The sequence below is a fragment of the Coturnix japonica genome, unplaced genomic scaffold (assembly GCF_054131305.1).
Source record: "Coturnix japonica strain WE unplaced genomic scaffold, WE-NBRP24 Scf049, whole genome shotgun sequence".
In the NCBI taxonomy this organism is placed as follows: domain Eukaryota; kingdom Metazoa; phylum Chordata; class Aves; order Galliformes; family Phasianidae; genus Coturnix; species Coturnix japonica.
In genome coordinates this window covers 356167-369914 of record NW_028188952.1, presented here as the reverse complement: position 1 = coordinate 369914, position 13748 = coordinate 356167, and the positions used below count along the sequence as shown (strand labels likewise).

General features: G+C 45.3%; 3 protein-coding genes and 2 long non-coding RNA genes across 15 annotated transcripts; 3 read left to right on the top strand and 2 right to left on the bottom strand.

The window, feature by feature from the left end:
• Window positions 1-203: 203 nt before the first annotated feature.
• Window positions 204-2176, top strand: LOC146752240 (uncharacterized). Its single transcript, XR_014940830.1, has 2 exons — window positions 204-293; window positions 1168-2176. It is a non-coding gene; the product is annotated as an uncharacterized LOC146752240 (long non-coding RNA).
• DUSP3 (dual specificity phosphatase 3) lies at window positions 1440-7827 on the bottom strand. Of its 2 annotated transcripts, none has more exons than XM_015885768.3 (3): window positions 7702-7827; window positions 4901-5127; window positions 1440-2708 (listed from the first exon to the last, which is right to left on the bottom strand). In XM_015885768.3, the coding sequence occupies exons 1-3, from the start codon at window positions 7821-7823 to the stop codon at window positions 2503-2505; spliced, it is 555 nt and encodes a 184-aa protein (XP_015741254.1). In that variant the 5' UTR covers window positions 7824-7827; the 3' UTR covers window positions 1440-2502. The 2 variants fall into 2 exon arrangements, with proteins under 2 accessions (XP_015741254.1, XP_085388652.1); XM_085532526.1 differs by having other exon boundaries at window positions 7731-7827.
• Window positions 7828-7946: 119 nt separating this feature from the next.
• Window positions 7947-10843, top strand: LOC107325173 (ras-related protein Rab-18-B-like). Of its 8 annotated transcripts, none has more exons than XR_014940822.1 (7): window positions 7947-8044; window positions 8143-8198; window positions 8503-8564; window positions 9066-9138; window positions 9297-9415; window positions 9822-9982; window positions 10312-10843. XR_014940822.1 is itself a non-coding variant. In XM_085532524.1 (7 exons), the coding sequence occupies exons 1-7, from the start codon at window positions 7974-7976 to the stop codon at window positions 10482-10484; spliced, it is 621 nt and encodes a 206-aa protein (XP_085388650.1). In that variant the 5' UTR covers window positions 7947-7973; the 3' UTR covers window positions 10485-10843. The 8 variants fall into 8 exon arrangements, 2 of the variants coding, with proteins under 2 accessions (XP_085388650.1, XP_085388649.1); XR_014940823.1 differs by having other exon boundaries at window positions 9822-9994; XM_085532524.1 differs by having other exon boundaries at window positions 9916-9982.
• On the bottom strand, window positions 9820-13635 carry LOC146752239 (uncharacterized). Of its 2 annotated transcripts, none has more exons than XR_014940828.1 (2): window positions 13498-13635; window positions 9820-9916 (listed from the first exon to the last, which is right to left on the bottom strand). It is a non-coding gene; the product is annotated as an uncharacterized LOC146752239 (long non-coding RNA). The 2 variants fall into 2 exon arrangements; XR_014940829.1 differs by lacking the exon at window positions 13498-13635 and adding an exon at window positions 12964-13094.
• On the top strand, window positions 10310-13472 carry CFAP97D1 (CFAP97 domain containing 1). 2 transcript variants are annotated; one of them, XM_085532527.1, is made up of 6 exons: window positions 10310-11258; window positions 11619-11686; window positions 12038-12156; window positions 12255-12378; window positions 12652-12714; window positions 13039-13472. In XM_085532527.1, exons 1-5 carry the CDS (start codon window positions 11219-11221, stop codon window positions 12673-12675), a joined length of 375 nt encoding a protein of 124 aa, XP_085388653.1. In that variant the 5' UTR covers window positions 10310-11218; the 3' UTR covers window positions 12676-12714; window positions 13039-13472. The 2 variants fall into 2 exon arrangements, with proteins under 2 accessions (XP_085388653.1, XP_015741252.3); XM_015885766.3 differs by having other exon boundaries at window positions 10950-11258; window positions 11616-11686.
• Window positions 13636-13748: the final 113 nt, after the last annotated feature.

The window sequence follows — 13748 nt, the reverse complement described above, 5'->3', positions numbered from 1 at the left end:
GGTTCTGCATTGTAATGTCATACATGGGATGCATTTGCTGTATGAGGAGTAATGACACTCATTCTCACCTGCAACCCCCCTGGATGCTCCTCAGGGCTATGACCAAAGCCAACCACTGCTTCCAGTTAGTTCTGCATGACAGAAGTGGGAATGCTTTGCTGAGGAACACTGCTAATATGTTGTGTGCTGTTCTTGCCTTGCTCAGCAGGAGGAGGATGGGTTGGATGTGAGTGGTGGTCCAGCTCAAGGAGCACACACAGACTGCGCTTCGATCTGTGTCCTGGCACTGGGAGGTAAGCCAGATATACACATCTTTAGGAGGAAATTGTGCCCAGTATGAGCTTAAAGGGAATTACAACACAACGTGTTACAGCTGCCAGTCTGGCCTTTGGGTGTTGTTAACTCTGATTTTGAAACAACTTTGCTAAGTGCGTCCAATTGCAATGCCCTCTTGGAAAGCACTGAGTATTATCATAGAATCATAATGGCCTGGGTTGCAAAGGCCCACAATGCTCATCCAGTTTCAACCCCCTGCTATGTGCAGGGTTGCCAACCACCAGCCCAGGCTGCCCAGAGCCACATCCAGCCTGGCCTTGAATTACTTACAGCTCAGAAGAGCCCATTAGACACAAGCCTGTCATTGCCAACAGTGCAAAGGATGAGGACGGCGCTCAGAAAACACCATTTTTTGCTTTGGATGGAAATTCTGAGTCAGAAAATTCCCCTGGGTGCTCATGGCTGGGAGATGCAGCTCAGCAGGAGCTATAAGACAGCTTCATTTTTGCATATATCATCATTTCAGAAGGATGATCATCTATCTGAACATCCTTTGTTCCTTGCTGTAAGATAAGAGCTCCTCTCCCCCTCTCCTCCCAACTCTGAGCACGAAAAACCCAAACTGCTGCATCTCTTCCACTGTGCTGGATTTGACATGGCACCTACCTTTGTTCTATGATAGATATGGATTTTACAGTCCCTGCTTAGCCTCAAATACTGCTAAAATAACATCCTTTCTGAGTCATCTATCAGTTCCTTACCGCAGGACCTATTGTTTCAGTGCTTTAAAGCAATTGGTAACGGCGTCTTCTTTATTCCCCTCCACCCTCATGTTACAAAATGTTTGTTCAATAAGCTTAACCATGTCTGTCCTATGATTTTTTTTAACAGCGAGATGAATACACAAACTGGCTTTGGATTATTCATACAAATGCTTCCAGTTAAATCAGCATTAGGATATGAAATCTAGACCTGCATTAAAGCACAGCTAAAAAAGGGAACACAAACCTCGCAGGGTTCTGGTAGCTCATTCTGAGGCTGCAGAGGGAGATCCTTTGCATTAACAGCACTGCAGTAACTGACAGGGACACACAGACCCACTGGAGCATCCTGTAATCAAAGCTCCCTCTCCCATCATTGCAATGACTCATCTCATCTGCACGTCCAGCAGAATCAAGGTATGATTTATTTTAACAGAAAGGAAATGCTTCCTGTTCCAGGTGGCACGTAACGACGTCTGTTTTCTATTGAACGGAGCCATGCAAATAATTCAAGTCCGAGTGTACCAACAAAACGCTCTGTAAGCACATCTGCTGTACTACGATGCTGGGAGGAATCTGTAGATATGATTTGGCCATTCTATATTAATAAACAGCAGAAGGACAGGGGGGCTGTGGTTCAATACAAACCTCAGAAGCCATTCCATTCTGATACTTGATCATACACCCAGTTCAAGCACTCCTAAGTACAGCCATTCTTCTTCCCTTGCTGGAGTTCATTTCTCAACACTCAGTCCACGTTTTCTTTAGAGTGTGAGTTTATAATCAAAAATAAACTTTAATATCAGACCGTTTCACGTCGATCACTACAGCAAGTGGTACAAATAGTCTTGGAAATACAGTGTGCATCAAGGTCAGGCTCTGAATGGCTTTACTACCACACACTGTGTATTGCATATATCCACACTGAACACAACACTGCATACTTCTTCTTATAAGAGTGCATCTGTGTATTTGCATATATGCTGCTCCATTCCTTGAAGCTCCTACACTCAAACTCCAGGCACCTGCGTGCATGAAAAAGAAGCTTTAGAAAAACACAGTATTTCAATGAAGAGTGAGAGATGTATGGGGGCACTCGGCAAACAGTGCTCTGGTGGAATCAAATACAAAGCTTGAATGAGGCAATGCGATGTCAATGCAAAGCATGTTATAAAGCCTGCAAAGGGGGCTCTGAAATATGTGTGAGCAGCTGTTCTCACCGCAGTGACCCCTCTAAAGACACCTCTTTATTGCAACAACTCCAACAAGCGACACACACACAACGTTGTGCCATCTCGAAAGCCAAACCCAACAGGTTGAGAAAGATCCTTTCACTAGACAGGAGCAGGAATTCTGTCTCCCTCAGACGTGACTTAGCTTGGCGGTTGGGGGTTAGGAATCTAAAGCACTTAATGCATCCTCTGATGGTTTGAGAAACACCCATGAATACTACTGGCGTTCTATTTCAGGGCTTCACTTTGCCTTCCTTCACTAACTGCTCGTTTAGCTGACAAAGCTGCCTTAGAAAGCCATCATTAGGGCCAATCTCTCTCTTTTGCCGGACAGTGACCAAAGCAGACTTGACATCCATGTTCTGGCGAAGCATGAGGTAGGCGATGACCAGCGTAGGAGAACGGCTGTAGCCCTCACGGCAATGCACAAACACTTGTCCTGCAGGGAAAACAGGTCAGAACAGTTGGGTTATAATGGAACATATGATGGAAATGCAGCATGAAACAAAGCGCAACAATCAGTCCTTCAGTACTCGAAACTGGGAATTCTGATGGAGATACGTCCAACTTGATGCTGTCATTCTGTCATTGTGGATTATGCAGAATAAATAGTTCTACATTGCTGCTGTGTTATAGAGGCTGGCCTGCACCTATCTATACTTCTCCAATCTCTATTTGAGAATGTCCTGTACTCAAGGATGACCAGGTACCAACCAGCACAAATCGATGATGCACTGATTAACACAGATGCTGTTTGTTATGTACCGTATCTCTTCAAAGACACCCACCTTTCTGTCTGCATTGCTGTCAGTTCCCATGATAACTCCGTGCTGGATCATACCTGGCTGCTTGTCTGGCTCTTTATGAATCACACTAACACTCAAGTAAAAGAAACCACTAATTATGCAGTAACAAGAAGCAGAACTACCTTAGGGCAGCACCAATGAAAAGCTTCCAGCTGATTAGGGAAATTATTCCCATGTTTACTGGAAAAATGCTGACAGTTGGCATCCAACAATAATTAAACAGGCTGCTGCTCCCCCTGAGAGACCTAACTCATTTTTATTGCTTCTCAGCTGCTTCCTCTTTGCCCTGCTTTTCCAGACACAAAATACAACCCCAGGCTTCCCCTCCAGAGCAAATTCTTTCCCGAGACCACAGAACAGATGAACCACACATAGACTTGCTGAGGCCACGGAAGCATGTTACCATATTTGCCTCGAGCTGCATATTCCGCTCAGCTCGAGGCAAACCTCTAATCAGAAGCGAGTTGGACAGCTAAAAACAATTAATTCTTTACATTTCCTGACAGCCTGCAGCCATGAATTAGCAGGATTCAAAGATTCTTAAGCATGTAGAAGAGAACTGACTTCCTCTCTACAGTCAGAAGCAAAAGGGTTTCTGGCTTTCCTCTGTGAAAGGCAGTGAGACTCCTGGGCTGCCCCAGGTAAAGCAGCCCTGCCTTCTCTTTGCTCCCCTCCAGAACCTAATGCAACTAAGCTAAAATGAAACTGCAGGAGAGAACAGTTCTGCATCCCTCATCAATTTGCTTTTGCTCTACACTGTCCAAAACCCCCTATTGTATTTAAGCAGGGAGTTAAACTTAAACCTGGCTCCACCATCACCCAGCTACGAAGTTCTCTTGTTTACCACGGTTGGAAAACAGCAGTGGTCATGGGAGGCAATATTTAGACTGGAAGAATGACACAGGAGAATTGCTGCTATCAATTCTGATCAGATTAGCTGAAGTTGGTGGGCACAGACACAGCACAGCTGGCGTTGCTAAACACTTCTTCCAACTGCAGCCTGTATCATAGAACTAATTGCTGTCATTTAACTTCTCGTGTTTTACCAAAACAAAGGTTAAAAGGCCTTTATTTCTGGTAAGGGAACATCACAAATCCAGCTCCTCTTTCACCCACTTGAGGGAAAGAACAACTGGAACTGTGGGAGTTCTCATTCCTCTTTGTTCACATTTAGTCACGAAGCAAGAAAGAAATGAAGCCTATGTAGAAATGAGTGGTATGCTGCAATAGTCAGAGCTGAAGCACTGTCTGGCCCACTGCACTATGCCCTAGGATTTCTGCTCTGTGGAAATACTGTATGGAAATGTGGCAACCAACAGCATTTCACATATCATCTCCAGCCTCCCTGGAATCCCAGGGCCTAATGTAATTGTCACATATAATAAGATCATAGAGGCAGTCTCTATCCTTACCGTATATTTAGAAAGCAAACATACAGCAAGTTCAGCAATGCATTACCTGGCATCATTATTGCCTTTCAACTACTTTTAGATCCTGTATTCACTTTCTAGGCTTTTCTAAGGAATAATAAGGACATGTCTTGCCAGCCAGCCACTACTTCAGGATGCAGCTGCTGTTTCACTATGCAAAGTCATCCCTAAAATGACAGCCTTCCCCTTAACATACACTGGAGGTCCACATACACAGAGAGATGACTAAGAAGTTTAATTGAGTATTCAGGTATCTTTGATGCCAAGACTTGATCCGAATCACCGGCTTCCCTGTCCAGCTGAAAATCTGAGCAAAGAACCATTTTAAGCAGTGAAATAAAGAGCTAAAGCAGCGTACAGAAAATAAGGCAGAAAGACATTTCAGTTTGCCTTACCATCCTTCTGGGAAAGTGCTTTCTCAATAAAATCAGCTGCCTCCTCAAAATATCGACTGAGGTTAAACTCCTGCGTATCGTTAGCTTTAATGCCATGGTATGTGATGCCTGTGCCTTCATAGAATTCTGCATTAGTGTTCACATGCATGAATGACTTCCCCTCTGCTGCATTCAGAACATGGGTTATCCCCAGGCGCTGCAGCTTCATTATGTTCTTGGCTATGAACCTGCGTGATAAAAAGTGTCAAGAAAATGATTAGAACTTGGTGTCTCAGTATTGATGATGTCCCCAAAAGCTACTGATAACCAAAAGCTTTCATTTTTTCCACTCAGGGATGCTAAATATACTCAAATTAGCTAAAGATTTGACAAGCAGAAATATTTAGGGCTTTGGTCACTACTTGTGTGTCAGAGAATGCTCCTTTCCTGGCTGACAGCTGAACAGAGAACACTGGGCTTCAATCCTCCACTCCCTACTATGGCACTTCTAACCCAGATCATTCAATTCTGACCTTACTAAGAAAATATAGGAGATAACAGAAACGCTATGATTAACCATAACCATAATTAACCATATGTTAATTTAAGAACCAGTTACAAACAGCCTCTGCTGGAAGCCACCAACGCTCCTTCTCAGAAGCATTTTGAAACACAGAAAGTAAGATATATGTTATCACACTGTGTGGTTGCATGGGATGGTTTTCACCCAATTCAAGGCTACGTGAACATGTAGAGCAGAGCATTCCTTTTCTCCCAATGATCGTTCACCCCTTAGGTTATCCTTATGCACGAATCCTTATGCATGAGTGAAGTTTCTCCATCTCCTCTCGGTGCCAAAACAACTGCGGCAAGGGGCCAAGCATTTGTAAAGACTTCATTACCCAAACAAATGTTGACAGATCTTTTCCATCTGGCAGGACATCATCTGTGCCAGGGGACAAGTGTCAGTGCCCAGGGAATTCTGCTTGCAATGCAGGAGTAAATACTACAGAGCAAGGCCAAAACACCATCACCCATCACCCTATCATGTGTTAATGCACCTGTGAGTCCCTCTGCTTAATGCAGTGAGCACATGGCACAAGGAGCAATGCATATCTGATCATGTTTGGGATCAATGTGAACCTGCTTTGCATCCACTCACCCAAGCAAATAAGCCACATCTATAATATGGAGCAAGAACTGCCCGACAGCACAGTTTTCTACTGTTATGTTCTCACTAAATTGCTCCTTCGCCACTCAATTTAATGTTAATTTGGGGAGAATGCCTTTCAGATTCCTTACTGCACTTTGAGCCCCAAGAATTGCTTTGTGGGTTGACCATACACATTTAAACAGCCAGAAAACCCAGCTATGTGCTCTGCAAGCCTGGTGAAGATGCATTCTGTCCAGCTGTTCCGCTCATTGACTACAAGGTTACACTCAACTGCATCCTGATTTTGGCAGTGATAGGAAATTATTTGTACTTCTGATATCATCTGAATTGTCTGCTTGAAAAACACACTTGTGTGAACGAATCTAATAGTCCTTGTTTTAGCGATGTTACACTTTGACTCATCTTCAGAACTCTTTGATCGCTATGGAAGTTTACAACCTGTCTGCTGTGCTACACAAAAGCTCTCTTTGTCATTTCACCTCTGTGTCTGCATTACTGATACCTTCTATGGGAGACGTGGCACTTGATAGACAAATTGCCATCCCACGCTGTGACCCCATTCAGTCTCACCCTCCTGAATGTCTCAGCACTGTTACTTTTACCCAAGGATGAGTCGTTCGTAGGTAAAACTCTTTGTGGATGTCATTACTCCGTATATTCTCTGTTATCAAATCCCTGCCCTTGGTAGCTGTGGGAGCAGCCTCACATTGCAGGCAGTGCTTGATCCCTCCAAGCCAGAGCGTGGAGGTTTGTCAGAGCAAACAACTGCATCGCCTTATTCTCCTGCTCCCCCCCCATACAGCAGCTCCACAGAGATCCTAATGTTTGTGCAGTGAAGGCTGAAATGGAGACGTGAGCTGAGCACAGAGCTGACACGAGCAGATGCTGGAGCAGAATGGGATACAGGAATGCACTGCAGACACGGGGCCTGAGCAGCTCTGTGTGCACAACAGCTACTGCTGCCCTGTCATCTCGACCCTTGGATAACTGTGGGCAAGGATAGGAAGGAAAAGGGGAATCACAGAACTGCAAGGGTTGGAAGGGACCTTCACTGAGTCCAACCCCCTGTACAAACAGCCCCCTACATCAGGCTGCACAGGTTGGCATCCATATGGGGCTGGAATATCTCTGTAAAAGGATACCCCACCACCTAATTCCAGGGCTCCATCACCCTCACCATGAAGTTCTTTTGCATGTTGGTGCGGAACTTCCCATGCTCCAGTTTGTGCCCATTTCCCCTTGTCCTGTCTATAGAGACCGCTGATAAGAAGCTGTCCATGTCCTTTTGCCTCCTACACTTTACAAACACCAATAAATGCCCCAATATTAGAAGGACTTAGAAGAAATCAGAAACTTCAAACCCAGCACGGGACGGACGTGTCTCACTCCTAAGCTCTGAGTTGCACTTCAACCCCTCCACCCTCAGCCGGGTTCTGCAGCAGGTACCATTTATGGGCAGCACCCGCTGGGTGCCATAGGAGCCCGTATAGCGCCGTGCTCGGGCCCTATAGCTTGCCAAGCCCTGCCGGTCCCCGTAGCTCCCTAGGGAGGCTGGGGGTGCCCTGGGGGCAGCCGGGGGGCCCCTCCCGTCGCTCGCAGCCCCTCGTGGGCCGCCCACCTCGGCCCGGCCCCAGCCCGGCGCACTCACGCGTTCCCCACGTGGATGCGCGGCACCACCTCGTTGCTGTGAGCGCTGGGCAGGCTGTAACAACCGCTGCCGTTCGCCAGGAGATCGTTCAGCTCCTCTACCGAGATCCTGTAATCGGACATGGCCAGGCCAAGCCGTACGTACAGCCCCGTTAGCTCCGCTGATCGGTTCCGCCCCGTTCCGCCCCGCCCGGTACCGCCCGGTCGAGGGGAGGAGTTGGAGTAGCTGCTCCGCCGGAGCGGACCGACAGCGGGCACTGTGCGGGTACCGGGATGAACATGGACGGTAACGGCATCACCGTGAAGCTGATCCTGATCGGAGACAGCGCCGTAGGGAAGTCCAGGTGGGGCCGGACCGGGTCGGGTTGGGTCGGGTCGATGTTGGACTTGCAGCTCCTCGCTGTGTATCTCAATGCTGAGTGCCGGTGTTGTGTTCCTGCAGCCTCCTGCTGAGGTTCGCTGAAGGTTCCTTCGAGCCGAACCTGAAACCGACCATATGTGAGCCGAGATGGGGGGGGATGTGAGGGAATGGGGGCTGTGGGGTTTTGGGGTGATATTGGGTGTGATATAGGGTCAGTGGGGGGACAGGGAGTGCTATGAGGGTACACTGGGTGTATGGGGATGGGGAGTGCTGGGAGGGCATAGGGTGCTGTGGGGGGATAGGGAGTGCTATGAAGGGACACTGGGTGCGAGGGGATGGGGGCTGTGAGGAGCCATCCCATGGGGGGATGGCAGTGAGGAGCTGCAGACACCCCTCTTCTTCCACATCCCACAGCCTTCCCTATCTTATTTTGCATCTTAGGTGTTGATTTTAAAGTGAAGAAGATGGTGGTGAATGGCCACACGGTGCAGCTTGCAATATGGGTAGGTTTGATATAGGGCAGGTGTGGGAACATAGTGGTCTCCTATAGGGGCTGGTACTGCGTGTGTTGGCTGTGTTCTGAGCAGAGCCTTGCTGGGGGCAATAGGAAACCTCATAACCACACAGGGATGTGCCTCTTTGCTGTGGAATGGAAACCTCTGCAGGTTGTGTAGCTGGTAAAAGGTGCTTTACAGCAATAACAACCATTGGGAGAGGCTGCTGATGAGCTGGAAGGGAAAACTGGTGCTTGGAGAGTGTTAAATAAAGGCTTTGATGAATGTACCAAGCATCAAAGTAAAGGAGAGGCTTTGACTTTAGTATCTGTGTGCTCGTGGATACACTGGAGTATAACCCGCTTAGTAAGCATAACCTGAACTAAGTTGCCTCTTTATTGTTTGTGGGTTTGAGTATTCGGGACATAACTTAGCAATCATTAAATAAAACTTGTTTTTATTGCTGTTTTTTTGCTGTTTGTGTGTGTTTCGTTTTCTTTTTCCCCTCAGGACACAGCGGGCCAAGAGCGCTTTAGGACCCTGAATCCCAGTTATTACCGAGGAACTCAAGGGATTGTTTTAGGTAGGAGGAGTATGGGAGGGAGATGGGGCTGTAGGAAGCTTGGTCTTCCAATCTAATAGTACAAGGCCTTGCAAAAGGGGACTGAAGGAATGACTGGCCTCAGAGCCACAATGCAGACCAAGACTGCAGCTCCTAAGCTCCTTTTCTTCCTTTACCAGTGTATGATGTTACAAGGAAAGACACTTTCACAGGCCTAGAGAGCTGGCTGAAGGAGCTGGAAATATATACCACCAATAGCAACACTGTGAAGATGTTAGTTGGCAATAAGACTGATAAGGTCAGTTGAGAAATGCATTGCCTTACACTCCTCTGCAGATGACTCAATCATGAGACAGTATTAATGTGAAATGAGCTCTGAAACGATCGCATTTCTTGTGTGAGGAGGTGATAGGCTCTGGATCTCAGGCTGGGCAGGCTCCTTTTGCTGCCTCACTTGAGAAGGAGAGATGCAATTAATGAGAGAGATCCTATTAAGGGCAAACAGTGAGAGTAGGCAATTGAAATTCTTAGTGTATCTGCATTGAGTAGTTCATGCTGATTCAGTGTTGCTGCTCTTTAGCTTAACACTCCATTGGCTCTGCCTAACACCAATACTACCTTAATGCTTTTAAGCTGACTGTAGAGTAAGGGATATCCAGCTGCTGGCTGCTATGGGATTTTATAGACTTTTTCTTTCTTTCCAGCAAAACTTCACTTCCACAGTGCTGCTTTTCCAGGGACTTCCTTAAACTTGCCAATATAGCTCAATTGAGTCGTGTTCTTCATTCATCTCTGCAGCCTGATCGGGAAGTAGAGAGAAAAGAGGGACTTCAGTTTGCTAAGAAACGCTCGCTGTTGTTTATAGGTATGTATATAGGTATGTATATGGGTCTGTATATAGGTATGTATATGGGTATGTATATAGGTATGTATATAGGTATGTATATAGGTATGTATATAGGTATGTAACCGTGCCAAAAACATGTATGTTCATGGATTGCTCATGTGTTGTTCTTTAATTCAAAGTGCTTTTCTTTCTGATAGTGAGATTCCTTCATACATTTTCTATATTGACATTTTCTATATTTTTTAAGGTCATTTTGCTAAACTCACAGTCTTAGAGACTGGAGTTCTTGCAAATAAGATGAAGCCTTTGATTTTTTTTCTTCCCCCCTTTTTTCTCCCTGCCCACAGAGACCAGTGCCAAAACACAGGATGGAGTCCAACATGCCTTTGAGGAACTAGTGATAAAGATCCTGCAGACACCAAATCTTTTGGATAAAAGCACAGAGAAGAAGGGAGTCCAGCTAAAGGAACCACCACAGCAAGAGAAAAGCACATGCACTGCATACTGCCCACTTTCTTAAGCTTGCAGGTGCTTGTTCTGCCCAAACTGAGTGCAGTTCAGAAGAATATACTGAGGGATTTTGGGAGCTGCTCCGTGCCTTATTTGACCTGCCACAATGGGGTAGATTTGATATCAAACTGATTAACAAAATACTCTTCTATTCATTAACAAAGTACGGTATCTCTCTGTAACACACAGCTGATATCTCCAGGTATCAACGTAATGCTTTTTCTGATAACTCAGATTTGTTACTAGTAAATCATACTACTTATATAGTATGCTTTTGGCATTTGACAAAGAATTTGGCTGTTTCCATCTGTGAAAATCATGCAGGAGAAATTGTCACAAGAGAATAAAGTGCCTTCAATTGGGTTTTTACATCTGTTTGTCTTTGTCTTGCAATGGGTCCCATTTGACCTCTGCTGCAATCAGTCTGAGGAAGGTGATGACAGATTCTATTGATGGCTTCATCAGTGGAAACATTTGCTCAAAGCCAGCTGAAGGAGTTCTTATACCCACATCCTTGTTTGTCTTTAAAACACCCCTGTGAAATAATGTTCATTCATATCCACTTCTAAGAGCAGAAGTTTCACCTACAGCAGCTGGGTGTGCATACTGAAAGCATCTCACAAAGAGATGGAATCCTATTGTGTATGAGCAGAGCGTGTCATAATTCAAAGTCTGGAATCTCCAAGTACAGCTGCAAGCAAGAGCACAACCACCAAAAACAGACTGGAAAGCCAAGATAGGAAGATGGGAGGCCATGGCAACTCAAAGAAAGGCACAGAAACAGGTGGGACATATGGGAGCAGGGTGAGATAAATGCTGATCTGCGAGGTGTAAAATGGCCCCTGCTGGTTGTGGTGGTGTTCTGGTGCCAGGCCATTGAGGTGGTCACTTCCCTATACTTTACTGGGGTTGAGGAGGAGAATGGAGAGAAGAAAGGTGTTTTCTTGTGCTGGTGGATGTGGGTAAAAGCATGTCAGCATAGTCTAAGAGCAGTGAAAAGACAAAGCTGGCTGCTGTGGGCTGTCTGACTTGGGTTGCTGACCAGAGAAAGGCTGCATGGAGGGATTCAGGGCACGGTAACATCACAAAACCTGTTTTCACTTCAGTTTTTTCTGTTTTCTTTTTTCCTGTGGCTTTCAAGCAGGACATTGCATGGATAAAACATCTCAGCATGCACAGAGCTGGCAGTTTGTTAACCTGAGGAAGATTCAGGTACTTATAACCCTACATCTGTGTGATAACAGTACTTCAGGTAGCAGGGAGTCTGCAGGAACACATAGAACAGGGTCACAGAATTAACATGATGAAGGGTAAGGGCAAGAAAAAGAATGTGTTGCTGCTTTCACATCAAGTTTATTTATGTAATACATAATAGAGAGTGTTGGGAGTGGAAAACAAGGAAGCAGTGACAAAGCACAGCTACAGAGCCTGGGTGGTTTGGGGATATGGTTGAGCACAGAATTTAGGTGTTTGTTTTTAAACATACATGGGCAGCATTAAGAGTGAGAGCCAGCCCAGGAAAGAGTCTCATGAGAACAGCATTGCAAACTTTCTCTTGCACAGAAGGATCAAAAGCGAATCAGTCAGATTGAAAGAGACAATGAGAGGCTCATGGAGAACCTTGCTGCCATCCAACGAGGGCCAGCGAGTGTGGATTGTTGGAACATAGACTTTCAGAGAAGGTATCTTCCCTCCAGCTGTGCGGGTGGGAAGGAAGAGTTGCTTTTTACACACATCCTCTCCCATTTGTTGTTATAAATGTGTTCATTTCTACATACAGGTCACAGAGTAACAAGAAGAACAAAAAAATAATGGCCATCACTATGGAAAATCAGGCACTTTTGAAAAGGATTACAGACTGTAAGCCCACCTACGATCGAAAGAAGTTTGAAATAGAATGGCAGGCATGTAGCTGAATCTTTGTATACCTCTAACAATTGGGGTTAAGATCTGAAGTTCTCAGGTATGGAAATACTTAAAGCCTATGGCCAAGACAGCAACCAAGTCCTGGATTGAGTAATAGACAGGAGATCTGACTGAGTGGTGACTGGCATACAGAGAAGTGGGTGTAAGGGCAGGAAAAAAGGATGAAGTGGACTTCCTTAGGCATTGTGTTTGGTTAACAGTGCATAATTAAGACTTGGTGATCAATCCCATAAATCTTTTTTCCTTGGCAGAACATGATGAGACAGTTTAGATAGACTACCACACAATGCTGCATCTCCTCCCAGGAGATTCAGGTAAGCTGTGTGTCTGGGTGTTCCCTGGCTTTTTAGAAAGGAAAGCAGTTCAGATACAGTCAGGCAATTTTCCATCCTTACACTGACAACTTCAGGTTGTTAACCACAGCTCTTCCTTTGACACTACAAACCCTAACAAGACGAAAGGCGACCTTAATTTCAAGCATGGGCAAGGGAAGGAGAGGGAGAAGGGAGAAAGAGGTTCAGTTTGCTTAAATATTTTGACTTAAGGTTTTTGGTACCACTTACAAAGCAAGACTTTGAACTCAAGTTTGCATTCTAATTTTCTTTATCATTTCTTCTTTTTGCCCCTCCTAACTGCAGAGCACAAACCAGGCCTGGCCTTGACTTGATATTGTCTGAATTGGAATCTTGTCCTGGAAACAGACATCTGTTACATGTACCTTTTCCTAAGACTGTCAGAATAAAGAGAAGAAAGAAGAGAATATATATGAGCACTGTCTTTTTCTTTAGTATGGACTTATGTATTCTCCCACCATCATTTACTTGGAACCTAAAAAAGTCCTCCATCAAAAAAGCTAAACTTGGTAGTGTCCTAAGTGATGTATACTCCCACAGATCATAAACATGGATTATCTGCACATAACTCAAAAAGATCATTTAAGTGACACTGATTATTTTAGTTCATGTTTAATAGGAGTTGTACATCTTAACCCTGAAGACTGCAATATATACCTGTGGTGAGATCAATCTGATGTGATATTGATTTGATATTTTAATAAGTCTGCTTAGTTTGAGATGCTGTTAAATTATTGCACTCACTTTTTCACTGTCTCTTCCCACTCAAATACCTTTGGTGGCTGTGCTGGGCCAAAGCTGCAGCTGTTTACTGGCAGAGCTGATGGGCCACGACCACGTGAGGGAATCCTTGTACAGCTGCTGAGAGGTTTCCAGTCTGACAACATGTTCTACCAGACTGCAGGAAGTGCTGCTCTTTGCAGGGTGACACTTGGAAGTTAGCAGGGCATGCATTTAGAAAAGATGGACAGACAACTCTTTGGGCTGGTGTTAAT